This window comes from Pituophis catenifer, unplaced genomic scaffold, assembly GCF_029215685.1.
Source record: "Pituophis catenifer annectens isolate HBS135680 unplaced genomic scaffold, rPitCat1.0.hap2 SCAF_2, whole genome shotgun sequence".
Taxonomy (NCBI): Eukaryota; Metazoa; Chordata; class Lepidosauria; order Squamata; family Colubridae; genus Pituophis; species Pituophis catenifer.
Window position 1 is genome coordinate 148,584,736 of NW_027256882.1, and position 19,647 is coordinate 148,604,382.

Below are 19,647 nucleotides of genomic sequence, written 5' to 3' on the forward strand. Positions count from 1 at the left end.
GCCCCTCCGCTCTCCGACGGCAAAAACCAACAGGACCGCACGTGGCTGGGCTCCGGGCGTGAGGCACGCCGGGGACCTTCCCAGCCACTCGGGTGGTGGGCAGGGGAGAAGGGCGGCCGCGGGAGACCGCGCACGCAGCGCGGGGCAGCCGCAGCGCCTGTCGTCCGAGGGCAGCGGAGAGTGACAGCAGCCCGCCCGCCAGGCCAGCTTCGGGCGAAAGGCGGGCGAGGGCTCCCTCTCTCTCTCTCTCCCTCCTCGGCTCCGCGCTGTCTTCGCTGCGGCGCGCGTGTCTTGCCGGGCTGGAGCGGGGAGGAGCCCTTCAGGACTGTCAAAGCCACCAGGACCCGGAGAGAAAAGGAGAGAGCTAGAAACGGTCGAATCGATCGGGGAGTCAGACGGCACGGGCACTTAGAAACTGTCAAATAGCCCAGAGAGAGAGAGCGAGAGAGAGAGAGAGAAGGGGAGGGACGCTGAGGCAAACTCTGCGCTGAGGCAAAGCGGCGCTGACCGCCTCAGAAGTGCAGAAGCCCGGAGGGGCTCGGGGGAGCGCCAGGTGGGCCGGCACCCGAAGCGGGACGAGGTCGAGGATAGCCGCGGAAGCTTCTCCCTCGCTCTTTCCGTCCCCCATCCCCTGGGTCGCTTGCCCGGCCACCGCTTCGCCCGAGTGCCCGAGCCGTCCCTCCCCGCGTATTGTTACGAGCGCCTCCTCCCCTCTGGGCCCGGGGCCGAAAGCCACCATCCGCTCTGCCTGCCGCGGGAAGGTAGAGCGCGGGGGAAAGGAAAAAGGGGACTTTGTTTCTTTAAGGGGCTGTCAGATGCCTCCTCCGCACGCTCCCTCCCTCCCCCCTCCCTCCCCATCTGGGCGCCCCCTCCCCTCCCCGCTTCAAAGAGCGCTGCCAGCCTTTAAAAGGTTTGACACCCGGGAGAGGCGAGCGCGGTCGGAATGCTTCGCCCTGACCCGAGGAGAGCGCGGAGAAGTCCGCTCGCTTTCCCCTGCCGCTGACAGCCCTTTTGCCGAGAGCTCTTTTGTTGCCTCCGCAGCCAATCAAGGCTTTTTACGACACAGTTCAGTTGGGATATAAAAGGAGAGTCCTTCTTTCTTCCCCCCCCTCCTCTCCTTCCCCCAACCAGCAAGTCGCCCCCCCCATCTCCAACCCCAAAGAACTTAGCGGCGGCGGCGGCGGCGGCACCACCCCCCAAGCACCCAGCAGCTGCAGCCCATCATCCCGAGGCCGAGCCAGAGCGATTGTGCTCCGCGAGAGAAAGGAGCGGGGCTTGCTTGGCTAGGGAGCGAGCGGAGAAGCGCCAGACATGCCGGTGCCAAAGTCGACCGTCTTCTGGGGCTTCCTGGTCCTGTCCCTGGAGTTCTGCGCGGGCGAGCCCGGCGAGAAGGCGCCCACGGAGGGCGTCCCCCTGGTGACAGAAGCCGAGGACCAGAGCTGCCCGGTGTGTCTTTGGCGCAAGCACAGCAAAGAGATGAGGCTGGAGAGCATCAAGTCGCAGATCCTCAGCAAGCTGAGGCTCAAAGAGGCGCCCAACATCACCCGCGAGGTGGTGAACCAGCTGCTGCCCAAAGCCCCGCCGCTGCAGCAGATCCTGGACTTGCACGACTTCCAGGGGGACTCCTTCCAGCACGACGACTACCTGGAGGAGGACGAGTACCACGCCACCACCGAGACTGTCATCAGCATGGCTCAAGAAAGTAAGCCGGGGCTTCTTTGTTAAAGGAGGCAGGAGCCGGGCTGCCTGCAGCGGCCAAGCGCAACTTTCGCGGCCGCGGGCTTGGGGGAGGGAGGAGGAGAGCCCAGCCGGCCAGCCAGCCAGCCGCTTCGCCTCTGCGAGTCTTGGGGTTTATTGTTTATTGCAGCTCGGCAGAAACCGCTCCCAGAGGAGCAGCAGCAGCAGCCACAGCAGCAGCAGCAGCGCTGGCGTCGCCAGGGACCTCCAAATCAAAGGGAATGGGTGGGCTTCTTTGCTGCAGATGGCTGGGTTTTTGCCGGGTGGTGGGGGCGAGAGCGAGAGAGCCGACCAGGTGTGAAGAAGGCATCCGCACTAAGTCCTCTCCATCTCCGCCTGGGCCGGGTTTCTTTTGAGTATCTCTTAAGGACTGATTTCACTGTCAGGTTAGTTTAATGCTTAACCCACCCCCGCCCCCTCTGCGCGCTAGAGAGCAAATGCCAGGAGGGGTCAGATCGGAAAGGTTGAGTTGAATGAAAGGCCTCTGTTCCTCAAAATGTTCCTCCTGACTTTCTGTGTTTGGGGAAGAGGGAGGGGGGGGAGAGAAGAAAAAAAAAAAAAAAGAAAAGAAGAGACTTTTCCCCAATTGACTGCAGAAACCTAATGCTTTCCCCTAAGTTGTGCAAAGTTCTTCGCCCAGCAGATGCACTTGAAAGAGAAAAGCTTTGCTTTAATGCAGAAAGTGGCTGCATCCAGTTTTGGCAACAGGAAGGTATTGTGCAAACTCATCCCTGTTGAGAGCTCTGTGGCTGCACTGTTCTGTGGGTTTGGAGCTTAGAGTGTGTGTCTGTGGAGGTAGAGTGAAGGGGAAGGGAGGGGGGTCCTTGCGTAGATTAGTGTTGTGTGAAAAGTACTTCTTGCCCAAACCAAATAAACCTAAGAAAGGTCATGGAGAGGTTCTGCTCCAGAGCACAGTTGCCGAAAGGTGTCATGATTCTGAAAGGCCTCTGCCAGTCATGCTCTCTTGCAAACAGAAAGGGGAAACAGCATTTCTCCCGGCTGGAGAGGGTGGCTCCTTTCTCTCCCCCTGCCAAGTTAAGGCATAATCCCTTTTGTGAGTTCCTTTCGCCAGCTGCAAACACTCAGAAGTTTGCCCAGCCAGCAGAGCGTTTGCAATATCCAGCTGCCTCCCTCATCAGGCTCCCTCCTTGTTCTCTTTCCAGGTCTGCCAAAATCCAAGGCCCTTTGTACTTCTCCCGTTTATTATAACTTCACACTGAATGGCATTTTTTCGTTTGTGAAGGGGGAAAAAAACAGTTAAAAGTAAATGCTTCCTAGAGCTTTGAGAAAACAAGCAAGCAAGAATGGCTGGGGAATGACAGGCCTATGTGCGATGCAATCTTTCTTTCTTGCCACCCTTCCCTTGGCTGGTTTGCTTGCGAGTGGACTGAGTGTGGAAGCCCTTATGCAATATTGGAGACCCTGAAGTTACTGAGGTATAATATTTTCAGGAGTTGCAGCGGTTGGAACCGGCATTGACAGATACCTGTTAGTTTCAGGCTCCTCTAACAGGGCTGCTGCTGTTACTGTTGCTTCTTTGAAAGTTCTCCTCTCTGTAAAGTATAAAGGACAACTTCATATAAATGGCAGGTAGTGGGAGTGGAAAGAAGACAAAGTGATCTGCTAACTTCTGTGACAGTTGCACCATTGATAGGGGACTGTAGGGGCACTTTTCTTGCTGCCTGATGGACAAGATATAAGTCTTGGGGGAGGGGTCATTTTGAGATTTATCCTGGGGAGGAGGATGCGTATACACATGCACACACACACACACTCTCCTCCCCACGATAAATATCAAAATGACCCTTCCCCCAAGACTTTAGCTTGCTTAGTGGATACTGCAACCCCAGCATAGAGGGCCTTTTAATTTTCTTCTAGTTCAATAACAGCAGCCTAACACAACCCTGCATGCTCAGCCAGTAGTAAATAATAACTTCATATTTGGGGATAAATATTTTGAATTATATATTTGGCTGGCTATTACAAATAGAGAACAATGTGTGCTTTATTTGTATATAATTTTCACACGGATTGAGTTGTCAAACACGGTAAGCCAGACAATCTGGTTCCTGCAACACACTAAGCCAATATCTAACAAAACACATAATGTTTGTTAATATGGTGTATGTGCCAGTTTATGCTTCCTGCAATATAGCCAGAACATTCTTTTTAAACAAGTGAAATCTCGCAGTATCCTTCAGGGGGAAAAGGTGTACTGAAGCCTGAAATGAAGAGCAAATGCTGACTAATTACAGCTCTGCATTATGAATCTGCAGCTTTTCTGCTTTCTTTGCTTGCTTTGACTTCAGGGAATAATCTCTGTGGTACATAATCCTTATATTCAAACATGAGACAAGAGTCACTGAAACTCTATTGTGCAAGCAAATCTCTCTAGGGCTAGGCTCATGTACACACATCTGATGCCTACAAATCAAGCAAACTTTCCTCCATGAATAATTAGGTGTCATTCACACATTCACCTTCATTTCCTAGTCACTTTTAAGTGTGCTCCCTTCAGCTACAGACCTCTGTAGCTCCAACTTTTAGGGAAGCTTTGCCCTCGGGGAATGCAGATACTGCCACCAAAGAGGAACTGGTTTTCAAGCTGGGGAAACAATTCAGAATAACTTTTCATGCAGTTTTCTATAGCACTTCAATTAATTTTACAAAATTCAGAACAGTTGGTACAGTACTCAGTTAAAGAATGCTGGATAGCAGCCGTATGCTTGAACAAGAGTGATATGTACCCATATTATAAAATTAAGTGGAGATGAGAGCCATTTATTTACCATGCTGAAAACAGTTAGCATAGACCAGGGGTGTCAAACTGGCGGCCCGCGGGCTGGATGTGTCACGTGTAGGCCACACCCATCCCAGCTCCACAAAGGGGAAAAATGTCACGAAATGCCATATAATGGCAACGTGACGCCCTGAGTTTGATACCCGTGTAATAGACCCTCTTCCATATGAGCCATATGTGTTAGGCTTATTGGTGCCTCAGATTGCAAAAGCAGCACCCTTAAAAGTGCTAGTTATACCATTTTGCCATTCATACTAGTGTAAGATAACTTATATAAGCTTTTCGGAGCCAATACATCTTAGACAAACAATCAATTTTGGACATTAGAGCAAATCATAGGATACAAAATTTCTTTACATTCACTGTCTGTCTATAGGCACTGCCTTTTCCTATAGGATAGGAAATTGTGACTTTTCAAATGCTGCTGCCGTAGCCAGAAAATCTAATGTTGCAGGATCCAAGCAATTCTAACTCAGCAGTACCTGAAGGATAGAAGCTTCCTATCCCTCCATTAACTTTTTTTTTTTTTTTTTTGTGCCTTTGAGTCAGGGTTGAGTCCAGGCAACTGCCTGGACTAATCCCTGCTGTTCTCTTGGCAAGGTTTTTTGGAAGTGGTTTGCCTTTGCCTGCTTCCTAGGGCTGAGAGAGGGATTGGCTCAAAGGTCAGCCAGTTGGCTTTGGGTCTATGGTGCAACTGGTTGACCTTTGGGCCTATGGTGAGATTAAAACATGGTCTCCCAGTTTCTAGCCTTAACCACTACATAGAACTGCCTCTTTCATTATCATTTACAGCAGGATATAACTTAAATCTATCTCAAGGCTAGTTAGGTTGAGAATAAGGGGCATTGAAATCGTTCTGTAATTGCAATGAGATGAGATGTATTTTAAGGGGCTGCCACAAAGAAAGGGGGGGTGTCAACCTATTCTCCAAAAGCACCTGAAGGCAGGACAAGAAGCAATGGATGGAAACTAAGCAAGGAGAGGAGCAATCTAGAACTAAGGAGGAATTTCCTGAAAGTTAGAACAATTAATCAGTAGAACAACTTGCCTCCAGAATTTGTGGGTGCTTCATCACTGGAGGTTTTTAAGAAGAGATTGGGCAACCACTTATCTGATATGGTATAGCATTTCCTGCTTGAGCTAGGAAGACCTTCTTGGAGTAGAAGACTTCCAAGGTCCCTTCCAACTGTTGTTTTGATCTGTATATTGATGAATATACTCTTGATCTGATTTCTAGAGCAATAATAGATTTTTAAAGTATCATTTGATATATCACAGCAAATAAATGCACCTTAAGAATTAGCTTAATATTATAAAGGTTAGAAAACTGGGAGAACTATGTTTTAAAAACTGATCAGAATTAGAGAATTAGAATCATTAGTATCATATGATGAGTCAGATATTCAGGCTAATATATTATTAATGAAATCACTAGGAAACAGGTGTTTAGGTCATTTGCAAAAAACTAATCTATTGATAAACTCTGAGCAGGAATGGTTAGATAGATGAAGGGTACTGTCAAACATAAGGGAATATGTTATCCATATTCATCTTGTATGAAGAATACATGTCACAATCCTCTAATGTTGTGGAACTGTATCTTTAAGCATATTTCACTATGGGCCCTGGTTGGCTGGTATTCCTGAAGTATTTTTTCAGCAAAATTTAGAGTTGTAAGTCCTTCATTACTGATTGAGGGAATTGTCTTTTTTACTGTTTGAAATTAAAGCAGTGACCAAAGCATACACAATTGCATTGTACTGAAAGTAAATTGAGTTGAAAATGTGAGTGAATCTTGCAATCTCCATAATTTTTACTTCTGTGTTGAGACTCCACCTAAGTATTTTAATGGTGTTTTAAAATTCAAAACTGAATGAGGATTTGAGTATATATCATTGGAATGGCAGCCTGTTTAACTGTTACTATTATAAATGAATATAATTTATTTTTTGGAACAGCCTGGCTGGACAGAAATGGTATTTGTATTAAGGAATATAATTACTATCTTATCAAAGAGAGAAAATGCCTGCATACTGCTTCAAGACCCCATCTTATTGCAGAGATATAATGAGCTTGGGAGAAAAAAAAATACTTCCTGCCTCCTCCTTTTTTCTTTAAAATAGTTTTACATCACTTACTTTAAAAAAGTCCACAATGCAGTTTACAATAAAAGTCTTTTATGTGGAGGTTTTTGATTATTTTGGGTGAAGAACTTTTCTGCAGTATTGTCTATCCTGAAGGAAATAAATCTAATCCAGTCTTTAGGCAGTTGGATGTTTTATACTTTGTCAAATCTCTTATTCTTAGTTACGTGAAAAAAAGTCACGTTAACCTAATCATAGGTTTAAATATTACCACACTGGCTCATTCTAAAATTTACATAAAGTAAATTATAGAAAGTATTATATTTTATTACTTTTCTTTACATGAAAATATTAATTCTTATATGACTTGACACCACTTCAGCACCATTTCTGCTAACTTTGTTTTTTCAGGATTAGGTGATGTTAAATAACTCTTGCTGAGAAAAGAATGCATTTAATCTAATCTAATCTAATCTAATCTAATCTAATCTAATCTAATCTAATCTAATCTAATCTAATCTAATCTATCCAGCCTGTCAGTGCCCTTTTTTTGGAACACCAGTTGTTTAAAAGGGACAACACATCCCATCTTTATTCTCCAAGGAACTGTAGATAATTAACTGTAGATAATTATTATAAAAATTGCTAGATTTTTATTAACAACACCATGTGTTTCTGCTCAAGTCAAATTCCCCAAATATTAGCACAGTCAATGAAATGTTTGAAATCTAAACTGCATTTAAGCTTACGTTTCATATTTATTTATATTGGTCTTTAGAGATCATGATTCATTAATTCCAGCAACAAAAATCATACTATGAAATTGGGAATTATTAGGCTACATCATTGAGAAAATTAGAAGACATATGCTGAAAATGTTTTGGAACATCTTTTATATATATATTTCTAAATGCTCCCCATATATATACTAGTATCATCATATTACACTCTAGTTCATACTTCATGTCAATGAATCTATCAGATTCCTTTTAGTGTCAGACAAATTTCTTTCAATGCATTCTTCTATTGCATGACTAAGGTAAATACTGCCCTGGAAATGGGCACAAAAGCGTCCTGCACAGGTGGCATAGGAGGCCCAGTACCACCCTTCAAAAGCTCATGTAACTGATCCGATTAGCATCATCAAATTGGATGTCACTTAAAGTCTTCAGTTATCACTCACTTGTTAACTGGGGCTCAAAGTAATTGAGTTTGTTTTTCAGTACTAGTAAGTTGAATAAATGCCTCAGTGACCCAACTCTAGAGAAAGATAATCTTTTCCTGCTTCATTTGTAATGGTTTTTTCATGACAAGAAACCCAGCAGGGGCTCAGAAGGACTTCTGAGCAGTTAGGTTTTTTTTTCCAGAATGAAATGTGAATCTTCTTTCTTCTGGGTTTCCTATTGTGATCTTCAATCTCTACAGAAAACAAAGCCAGATCTAATAAGCAATAGTTCTAATCAGAGGCAGAGCAGTAAAAGTAGGGTGAAGTAAGCTGCGAACCAAAAGATACGTTCATTTCATTGAACCCTCAATTTGGAGTCCTTTGAACCTTCAGTTTCTCCCAAAATGTTACTTATTAATCCTGAGAGCAGAGAGAGAGAGAGAGAGAGAGAGGGAGGGAGGGAGGGAGGGAGGGAGGGAGGGAGAGAGAGAGAGAGAGAGAGAGAGAGAGAGAGAGAGAGAGAGAGAGAGAGAGAGAGAGAGAGAGAGAGAGAGAGAGAGAGAGAGAGAGAGAGAACACCTAATACTGATCAAATAAATCTAAAATAGCGGATCAGTTATCCACATTGGACTTGGCTGTTATGTCAAACTTCCTCCAGAATACTGCTGAGGAAGTTAAGGAAATCAAAGAACTGAAAGCCATTAAAAGTCCTCAGGAGGGGTGATTCACACTGAACTGCTGGACTTGAAATCAAGTCAGCACTTGGCATGGCTAAAAAAAAATCTGGCTCTGTAGAAGGAGAAAAAAAATGACCATTCACAGTAAAGCAGCTCCAGAAGACTCCCAAACAAAATGTACAGTGGTTTAGAAATAAGTTATTTAATGTAGATGGAATCATTTGATGAGAAGAAACCTCTATTCTGATCTTACAGATGGTAGCCATGGGATGGGAGTTTAAAATTAGAGGATCCAAGAATCTGAAGTTTAAGATAAAAGATGAGCAAAGGCCATTCTTCCACTGCCCCAATACATCATTTTGAAAGAGATGAATATCTGTACTTTAGAAATAAAACTATTTGTTATCTTGTGGTAAGATGGGCGGTCAATAAACAAACAAACAGCTTGTAACAGAATAGAATTTGAACAATAGTATTTTGCAGGCTTATAGTGCCTCTGCTTCTGCCCTCAAATGTACCTACAGTATGAGACTGGAAAGACAGAAAATGTATACCAGGAATACTTACCACATTGTGTGAATCGCATCCATTTCATAATCATAAGCTTAGCCTTCTCTTCTAATGTTATGCCCTTCGGAAGAACCGATGATTCCAAAGGCTCAGTTTAGCAAGCAGCCACGTAAGGAGGAGCGACAGCGTATGGTCTGGAGTGTGTGAAGGCCGAGCGGAAGGAAGGGGTGTGGGGTGAAAAGGTGTGGGGGGCACAAGTGTGAGGAATCGCAATAGGGAAAAGGACTTCCCTCCTGGCCAATTCTACAGCTCATTGAGAAATTTCTTTCTCTAGCATTAATAGATTTGGATTGCTTTGAAATTTTACTGCCCATAAAATCGGTGACACACTGAGACTTTTTTCTGTGTTAAACGTTTGCTGCTCCTCCTTGCTGCAACCATTTCTCTCTCCTTAACAACTTGCTTCTCCCCTCAACTAAAAAAAATAAAAAATAAAAAAATAAAAAGTCAGCATGCAAACACTGACAAGAATAATCCAATCTGATTTTAATTAGCCATGTGGAAAAGTTCCCTTTGCCCCAGGCTCACCGATTGGCTGGAGCTCACCCACTCAACTCTTAGGTTTCATCCCCTGGAATCCTGGACATTCTTCTTCATCTCCCTTTCTCTGGATGACAATTATGATTTTTGCTGCTTACATTCTTTCATGAAGCAATTGTGTGTGCCAGTGTTTTTATGGTTCCTGAACAGAAGGAAGAGAAGGTTTTATAGGCAATGGGGCCATAAACCTTTCTGGGTCCCTTCTCAGTCCTTCTGTCCTGTTCTCTCCCCCCCCCAACCTTTTAATCTAAAGCATACATTTCTCCCACTGATAGACAAGAAACTGGGAAAGGATAATTGGGTTCTAAACCATTTATTGGCTACCCATGACCCCTGCTGACCTTTCGTTTGGGCACTGGAGGTGGAGAAGGGAAGTTAATGAAGTATCTTGGAGGTTTTTTCAGGGTGTGTGTATATGTGTGTGACAGTGTGAAATCCACCAAATGCTACTCTCAGCCCAGCATTCTGACTGCAAGGAACAGATTTAAACCAACAGTAAACACAAAGTTGTTTGCAGGCATTATTATTTTCTGGATTTGGGGTAATTTCAAGGCTGATGCTTTGTTCAAAAGTATGAGGTCAGGAATCAGAGACTGAAATATCTCAGGAAAATCAGATTATCAATGTTGATTACAGTATATTAATAGAAGGAAGCTGGAATGGTGAAGTGTTAGCAAAAACAAGCCTTCAATTTTTAACAAGCAATGAAATATCTCAAAAACGAATAGGAGTAAAATGTCATACTGATGTTTTCAAAGTATGTGCAACATATCTCTAGTAATAAGCCATTTATGCCCAGATAGTATTTCCAATATATCTCTGCAGTTGCAACTTGGGGCTAATTATATTTTCCTTTTCATTGTGAAAATATATAGTAAATTCCATCCCCCAAAGAGATGCATCTTGTAGAGCTTTCATGGAGTATCTACTTATATTTAATTGAAATGTAATTCCAACACTAGTATGGAAATAATTATGCCAAGGTTATATGATGTCATAAATATATCTCTTTGTGGAAATATCTAGGGAGTAGTTAACTCTTTAAACATGGGAACAACCTGGCATATTCAACGTGAGGTGGTGAATGAGGTCTCCAATGCAATATTATTAGTAGCACAGTGTTAGTAATTGAAGTTGTTATTACTGTTGTTTGTAAACAATGCTAAGTTTGATAAAATAAGCAGGGCAACATTTTTATACTAGGAGACCACAATCACTATTATCATGCCACAAAAATCACAAGAGCCATATCTGGAAATCTAGCAATGTCACAGATGGGGGACAGTATGTGGCAGATTTTTTCAGTTTAATACACCAAGGTGTGCCTCCATGAAGCCAAACAATAAATAAAATTGTATCTCCAAAGTTCAGTGGCATATGAACTTCTGTGGGAACAGTCTGGGGGCTACAAAATAGAGGCTGGGTATTGTATGAGATTTGTAGGCCATGGGGTATATTCATCCTTGCAATGAACTCTAGAAGAGTTAACATTAATCACTAATGCCAATGGAAACTCAATAGTGTTATATGTACCCCACAGTAGCTCTATCTATTGCAGCAGGTAGCAATAAGTATGAGTTGTTTAAGACAGCTCATGAAAGCAGCTACATTATTTCAGGTTTGTGCAAGAGCCAAAATAAACATGCAATGGCTTTAAAGAAGTGCTACATGTGCACTCCTGGGGATTCCAAAGCACTCTTACTAAATAGTTTCCAAAGCATGCACAACCATCGGATCTTTGTCACTGAATAAAAAAGTTGCTCAGCTAGTTAGGGACCATTCTAGAATCAAATCGCAGTGCTAGTATTCCTCAGCTAAGGAATTATCAGGATTGTATATCTGTAAATGCCTTTAAGAACTGGTTCACACCACCCATCTAACTCAGTCAGCCATTAACTTGGTCATAGTTTCTTACACAATTGTGTCAGTTGAGTTGTGCTATCCCTCATTTTTTTCAAGGCCTGCCTAATACCCTATGAATTCTTAAACCAGGAAAAGGAAGGGCATGTCACTATGTCAGTGACCACTGACCCACTGGCCTGGTGGGCAGCAAAAAGTGTGAGTTTGCTGCAGCTGGTTAATATTATGGGGAATCATTGATTTTATTTATTTATTTACATGAACATCTGTATACTGTCACACTTCAGAGATCAGTTCCAAAAATAAATTCAGGGTTTATTAGATGTTAAATTGACAAGAACAGATAATTTACTTTATCACAGTTAAAAGTCTGAGAAGCATCATATACTGACAGACCTTGAGAGTAAGTTCTGTAATGGGATACTTTGGGTCTTTAGCTAAACTATAGTACCACATCTTTCCTTTAAGGATTAATGAGTTGAGGATTAGGCACTGCCCAAAGGTTAACAGAGTTTTTGACAGACACAGCTGACCAGGGAAGCTTAATTAGGCTCACATTTATTCTGGTACAATATTCTCCTTCTCCCACCTGAGTACTGACTAGTAGAACTGCATAGCACACTGGAGGGCACAGATAAATTAGCAGGTTGAATTAGTTATAGCCCAACAAATAAAGATTCTGTCATTTGGTTTGCATGACACACCCAGTAGATTCAAATTCACTCAATCTAATTTTCTGATGTTGCACAACAACAACCATAAAATAACTAGATGGACTGGCTTGTGGAACATATGAAAGCTAAAATGTAATTTGGGTTGTATTTTGTGTAAAAACAGCCTATTTCTGTAATAAATTACATGCTGATTTCCCAGGTAATAGATTTGGGATATTCTGATTGTTTTTAACTGAAAGCAGGCACCACGAGGACTAGGAGCCATCTTGTCATCTCTTGGGAAATTCAGAACATATGTATTTAGCCCGTATGAAGACCAAACATGTTAAATATGAGTGCCTATTAACTGAGCTTCCCACACAGCCCCAAATGCAGATTAATAGTATACAAACAATTGAAAAATGCCATCAAAATATTATGACAAAATTTTCAATTCAGATGTTTTAGGTGTATGTGTGTGTGGGAGAGAGAAAGAAGGAGAAAAGAAGATTACCACTGGAGCTTTAATCAAAGGAACATATACATAATTGACCATCAGTATATCTGCCAAAAAGATTTACATTCCATAAAGATGGAATAATAAAAAATGATTAGATCTGAATTCCAGCAAAAAAAGTCTCACCTATCTATTGCAAAGGAGGATTGTTTTTTTTATAAATGCAGATTAATGCTAGAGTTGATAATACTAATTATAGGGAAAGTAGGGTATGGACTAGAAACTCTTTGCAAAGGTATTTATATTCAAGTTTAGTATATAAATATTTTCCCCAAGTACGATATGTCTTCCAAGTATATTGGGGTGAAAAGTTCTAAAAATTATGGATAAAGAATTATTGGAGTCAAAATTTAGCACATCAGGAAGGCAGCTGGTTGGGAAACAGCTGATTTAATTTTTTTTTATTTTTATTATTATTATTATTATTATTATTATTATTATTATTATTATTATTATTATTATTATTATGGCAGTGCAATTGAAATAATGAGTGGGAGGGGCAGATATGATGGGCGCAGGGAGCCATATCACGCTCCGGGGGTGTGCACACGCTGTTTACGAGTGATTGCGGACTCCGGCTCCCAATGCGCGACTTGTGTCCGGGATTGCACAGAGCCTCAGGCCCTGGGTCCGTGGCTGATGTTATGTAATGCCGGTTGTTAACAAAGCCCCCCTCATTTGTGATCTTATCTTGGAGGGGGGGTATGGACCTGGCAGGTATTATGGAGACCTGGTTGGGCCAGGTTTCCCCTCGTTGAAATGTGTCCACCAGGTTTCTGTGCATTTCATCAGCCAAGGGCTCGGGAGGGGCGGGGGAGTGGCGGCGATTATTAGGCAAAGTCTTTCTCCGAGGGAGACCACTGTTCCTCAGATAGCCGGATGTGAGTCCCTTTTTGTGAAGTGGGGCCGTGGGGTGCAGATGGGTTTGCTGACTATGTACCTGGCTCCCTGCCACGTGGCGGCGACCCTGCCCGAGCTGCTCGATGTTATTGCCGGGGTGGCGGTTGATACCCCCAGACTCATTGTCATGGGGGATTTCAATTTACCATCTGCAGGTGAGGCGTCAGAGGTGGCTCGGGAATTCATGGCTTCCATGGCGGCCATGGACCTGACCCAGTTAGTTCAAGGCCCCACTCACATAGGGGGACACACTCTGGACTTGATTTTTGTCTCTGGTCAGTGGTTGAATGATCTTGGTAGAGGAGACATTAAACCCTTGTCATGGACAGATCATTCGCTCCTTCACTTGGACTTTCCAGCCACTTCCCCCTGCTGCAGGGAGACGGAACCGACCAGATGGTTCTGTCCCAGGCGCCTGATGGATCCCGAAAGGTTCCTGACGGAGCTTGGGCCGTTTCCTGAGACCCTGGCACACGACCCGACCGAAGACCTGGTGGCTGCCTGGGAGAGTGCGGCCGCTGGAGCTTTGGACTGTGTCGTGCCTTTGCGGCCTCTGACCCGATGCCATTCTCAATTGGCTCCTTGGTTCTCCGAGGAGCTGAGAGAGATGAAGCATCGGAAAAGATGCCTAGAGAGCATCTGGAGGACTAGTCAATCCGATTCTGACCGGACACTGGTGAGGTCGTATATCAAGACTTACCTAGTGGCGATAAAAGTGGCAAAATCTAACCATTTTTCTGCTCTTATCGCATCTGCAGAGAAATGCCCAGCCGCTCTGTTTAGGGTGAGCCACTCCCTTCTCGGGGGGGAGTGCGGGAAGATCCCTTGCAGGGTCGAGCTGAGGATTTTGTGCAATTCCTGCATGATAAAGTCGCTTGGATTCGGGAAGGCTTGGACTCCGACTGGATGAGTCCAGGGGAGGAGACGAGGATAGGTCTTGAGAATATTATCTGGGAGGAGTTTGATCCTGTGGCTCCCGAGGATATGGACAGGGTTCTGGGTAAGATTAGTGCCACCACGTGTTTATTGGACCCGTGTCCCTCCTGGTTGGTACTGGCTTCCTGGGAGGTTACCTGAAGCTGGCTCCAGGGATTATAAGTGCTTCTTTGAAAGAGGCGGTGGTGAGGCCCCTCCTCAAGAAGCCTTCCCTGGACCCGGTTGAATTAGCTAACTACCATCCGGTCTCCAACCTTCGTTTTGTGGCGAAGGTTTTTGAGAGCATGGTGGCACGACAGTTTCCCCGGCACCTGGATAAAGCTATCTATCTGGATCCGTACCAGTCGGGCTTCAGACAGGGGTACAGCACAGAAACAGCATTGGTCACATTGGTGGATGATCTCTGGAGGGCTCGGGACAGGGGTTGCTCCTCTGTCCTGGTCCTATTAGATCTCTCAGCGGCTTTTGATACCATCGACCATGGTATCATGCTGCAACGGTTGAGGGGGTTAGGAATAGGGGGCACCGTCCTGCGGTGGTTCTCCTCCTTCCTCTCCGACCGTTTGCAGTTTCAGCACAATTCATGAAGTAATCTAGACCTTCAATAATTAACTCTTCCTGAATAAATCTGCTTACTTTAAGATCTGCTAAAATGGCCTTCTCCAGATAGATGATAGATGGATGGATGATACATATTAAGGAAAAAGAATTGTTGGATGGAATGTAGGAAAGGACTTCCTTTATGGAATTATGGGATTCCCTGTCTTGGAACTTTGCAGGTACATAGGTAAAATGTTTTTATTTTAACAGGCATACTGTATGACTTGCTGGGTTGGTTAGTCTTAATGGAATGGAATTCTGATTTTTGCTTGCTTTAATTTGCTGTGCTTCACCTCCCCACTTCAAGAATTCTGTTATTCAGCTAATTTATACATTAAACCTTGAATTTGTAACTACTTTAAATTAATTGTTTTATCACAAGAGAAGGATGATGTACACATTTACTAAATAAAATAAGTATTCCAGTATGTGCTACTTCTCACTTATGTGCATTTATTAGCACAGGAATAGGCAACCTGGCACCCTCTAGATGTTTTGGATTACAGCATCTATATTATCATCCTTGCTGAAGTTAATAGGGGATGGATTTTAAAACATTGGAATGTACCATATTTGCTTTTGCTTACTTTGGGGCATTGGAATGTATCATGTTTGCTTTTGCTTACTTTGGGACATGTGCACATTCACTTTCTCTCTGTTAAGCACTCAAAACAGCTGGATAGATTCAGGTGTCTTGAAGAAAAGTGAGAAGAGAACAGTATTTCTCAGCCAGAGATGCAAAGCCAGCTCTCTATTTCTGGTTGATTTGCTTCTGCAGTAAGAAGTGTGAGAAGGCATTCAGCAACTGGTAGAGATGGCTAAAGGTTTGACTCTCTAAATTATTATTATTATTATTATTATTATTATTATTATTATTATTATTATTATTAATTTATTTGAATTTTTATACTGCCCCTTCTCCCGAAGGACTCGGGGCGGTGAACAGCCAAAATTAAAAACACACATTACAAACATTAAAATACTATAAAACGAAATTAAATTTATCTTTGGCTGCCCCAATTTAAAACCCCTTACCCATAAAATTCCCCAATTAAAAGATTTTTAATTCAGCCCGGCTTGCTGAAATAAAAAAGTCTTCAGGGCCCGGCGGAAGGTCCGGAGGTCCGGGATCAGTCGTATCCCTTGGGGTAGCTCATTCCAGAGGGCGGGTGCCCCCACAGAGAAGGCTCTTCCCCGGGGGGTCGCCAGCCGACATTGCCTGACCAACGGCACCCTGAGGAGGCCCTCTCTGTGGGAGCGTATTGGCCGGTGGGAGGTTATCGGTGAAAGAAGGTGGTCTTGTAAATAACTGGGCCTTAAGCCATGGAGCGCTTTGAAGATGAGAACCAATACTTTGAAGCGCACCCGAAAGACCACTGGAAGCCAATGCAGCTCGCGCAGGAGAGGTGTCACGTGGGAGCGCCATGTCGCCCCCATAAGTACCCGCGCGGCCGCATTCTGCACCAGTTGGAGCCTCCGAGTGCTCCACAAGGGGAGCCCCATGTAGAGAGTGTTGCAGTAGTCCAGGCGGGAAGTGACGAGGGCATAAGTGACTGTGCATAAGGAGTCCCGATCCAGAAAGGGGCGCAACTGGTGTATCAGGCGAACCTGATAGAAAGCCCCTCTGGCCACGGCCGTCATATGCTCTTCTAAAGACAGCCGTGCATCCAGGAGGACACCCAAGTTACGCGCCCTCTCCGTGGGGGCCAATGTCTCGCCCCCAATAGTCAGCGATGGCACCAGCTGACTATATTGGGATGCCGGCAGCCACAGCCACTCAGTCTTGGAGGGGTTGAGTCGGAGCCTGTTCCTCCCCATCCAGACCCGCATGGCCTCCAGGCACCGGCACATCACTTCAAGGGCATCGTTGGGGTGGTCTGGGGTGGAAATGTACAGCTGGGTGTCATCAGCGTACAGGTGGCACTGCACCCCAAAACCACGAATGATCTCGCCCAGCGGTTTCACATAAATGTTGAAACGGAGAGGCGAGAGGACCGACCCCTGTGGCACCCCACAAACCAGGTGCCTTGAAGTCGACCTCTGCCCCCCAGCCAACATGGACTGCGACTGGTTGGAGAGATAGGAGGAGAACCACCGTAAGACAGTGCCTCCCACTCCCAACCCCTCCAACCGGCGCAGCATGATACCATGGCCGATGGTATCAAAAGCCGCTGAGAGGTCTACTAGGACCAGAACAGAGGAGCAACCTCTGTCTCGAGCCCTCTAGAGATCATCGACCAACATGACCAATGCCGTTTCCGTACTGTACCTGGGCCTGAAGCCGGACTGGAACGGATCTAGATAGACGGTTTCATCCAGGTACTGCGGGAGCTGTTGCGCAACCACACTCTCAACAACCTTCGCCAGGAAGCGAAGGTTGGAAACTGGATGATACTTTGCCAAAACAGCTGGGTCCAGAGAGGGCTTCTTGAGGAGGGGCCTTACCACCGCCTCTTTCAAGGCAGGAGGCAAGAAACCCTCACTCAAGGAAGCGTTTATAATCCTCTGGAGCCAGCCTCGTGTAACCTCCCGGGTAGCCAGCACCAGCCAGGAGGGACACGGGTCCAGTAAACATGTGGTTGCATTCAACCTCCCCAGCATCCTGTCCATGTCCTCGGGGGTCACAGGGTCAAACTCATCCCAGATAACAGTCTCAAGACACACCTGGGACAGCCCGCCTGTACCCACCCAGTCAGAGTCCAAGCCTTCCCAAATTTGAGCGACTTTATCATGCAGATAATGCGCAAAATCCTCAGCACGTCCTTGCAAGGGGTCTTCCCGTGCTCCCAGATGGAGAAGGGAGTGGGTCACCCTAAACAAGGCAGCTGGCGATTATCTGCCGACGCGATAAGAGCGGAAAAGTAATTATACTTCGCCGCTTTTATCGCCACTAAGTAGGTCTTGATGTAAGACCTCACTAGTGTACGGTCAGATTTGGAGCGATTGGCCCTCCAACTACTCTCTAGGTGTCTTTTCCAGCGCTTCATCCCCCTCAGCTCCTCGGAGAACCAAAGAGCTGGGCAGATTCGGCGCCGGGTCAGAGGCCACAAAGGCACGACCCGATCTAAAGCACCAGCGGCCGCCCTATCCCAGGCGGCCACCAGGTCTTCCGTCGAGTCGTGAGCCAGAGTCTCAGGAAATGGCCCAAGCTCCATTCGGAACCTATCAGGATCCATCAGGCGCCTGGGGTAGAACCACCTGGTCGGTTCCGCCTCCCTGTGGTGGGGTGTAGCAGTCAGAAAGTCAAGTCTAAGGAGGGAATGGTTTGACCATGACAAGGGTTCAATGACTATATCCCCTGTATCTAGGCCATTCAACCACTGACCAGAGACGAAAACCAAGTTCAGCGTGTTTCCTCCTATGTAAGTGGGGCCCTGAATTAACTGGGTCAGGTCCATGGCCGTCATGGAAGCCATGAACTCCCGAGCCACCTCAGACGCTTCACCGATGGATGGCAGGTTGAAATCCCCCATGACTAAAAGCCTGGGGGTATCAACAGCCACCCCGGCTATAACGTTGAGGAGCTCGGGCAGGGCTGCTGCCACGCAAGGAGCCAGGTACGCAACCAGCAGGCCCATCTGCCTCCCATGGCCCCACTTCACAAGGAGAGACTCACAGCCGGCTATCTGAGGTATAGTGGCCTCCCTAGGATCAAGACCTTCTTTTACAATAACCGCCACCCCCCCCACCCCTACCCTGGGCCCTCGGCTGATGAAATGCGTGGAAACCTGGTGGGCACATTTCTACGAGGGGGACACCCCCTCCTGGCCCAACCAGGTCTCTGTAATACCCGCCAGGTCCGCTCCCCCCTCCTGAATCAACTCACAGATGAGGGGGGCTTTATTAATCACGGACCTGGCGTTGCACAACATCAGCCTAAGATTCAGGCTTTGAGGCTCTGGACAACCCAGGGAACGAGGAGAGCATTGGGAGCCGGAGCACGTTAGCGCTTGGAGACAGCGGGTGCGTGCCCCCACAACATGATATGGCCCCCTGCTCCCACCATACCTGCCCCTCCCACCCACAGTACTAATGACATCGCCCTCTTTCCTCCCAACACCCACCCCCTCAGATCCCCGCTCTGCATCTCCCCTAACGGGGCCCTGTGCTAGGCCTGCCCCCCCCAACAAATCACCCTCCCTATCCTTTGCCAAACAACCCTCCCCACTCCCAAAACACCTTAAAAAATTGGCAAATGACAATTTTAAAAAAACCCTCAACCCCCTCTTCGCCGCATGCCAAATATCTTATATTATTGCACCTGCTATGATAAACCTTTCTAAGGAAACTTCATGAAGTTCATATCTATGTACCATAGAAATTTTAAGACGCTATGTGGAATGTATAAAAGCTAAATTCTCTAAATTGTGCTATAACTAAGATTCTAAATCTTTGAACTGCTTAGTGTAGTTGATTCATGGTATTGATTATATGCCACAAATTGTTTTTGACTCCTAGTGACCACATAGATAGATTTTCTCCATGACAATTGATCCCTAACCTGGTCTTTCAGGCCTTCCAATAGTGCATTCATCACCATTGTTAACTATCCACCTTCTACTGGTCATCCTCTTTCCTTTCTCTTTTCCTTTCACTTTTCTCAGCATT

The 19,647-nt window shown here is 45.5% G+C and overlaps 1 protein-coding gene across 1 annotated transcript in view; it reads left to right on the forward strand.

Moving 5' to 3' along the window:
- The first annotated feature begins 1,311 nt into the window (after positions 1 to 1,311).
- The window catches only part of GDF11 (growth differentiation factor 11), a 31,687-nt gene continuing 13,351 nt past the window's right edge, over positions 1,312 to 19,647 (forward strand). Inside the window, exon 1 of the mRNA XM_070934773.1 lies at positions 1,312 to 1,702. Within this exon, the coding sequence (XP_070790874.1) occupies positions 1,312 to 1,702 (391 nt within the window). The remainder of the gene's footprint in view (positions 1,703 to 19,647) is intronic.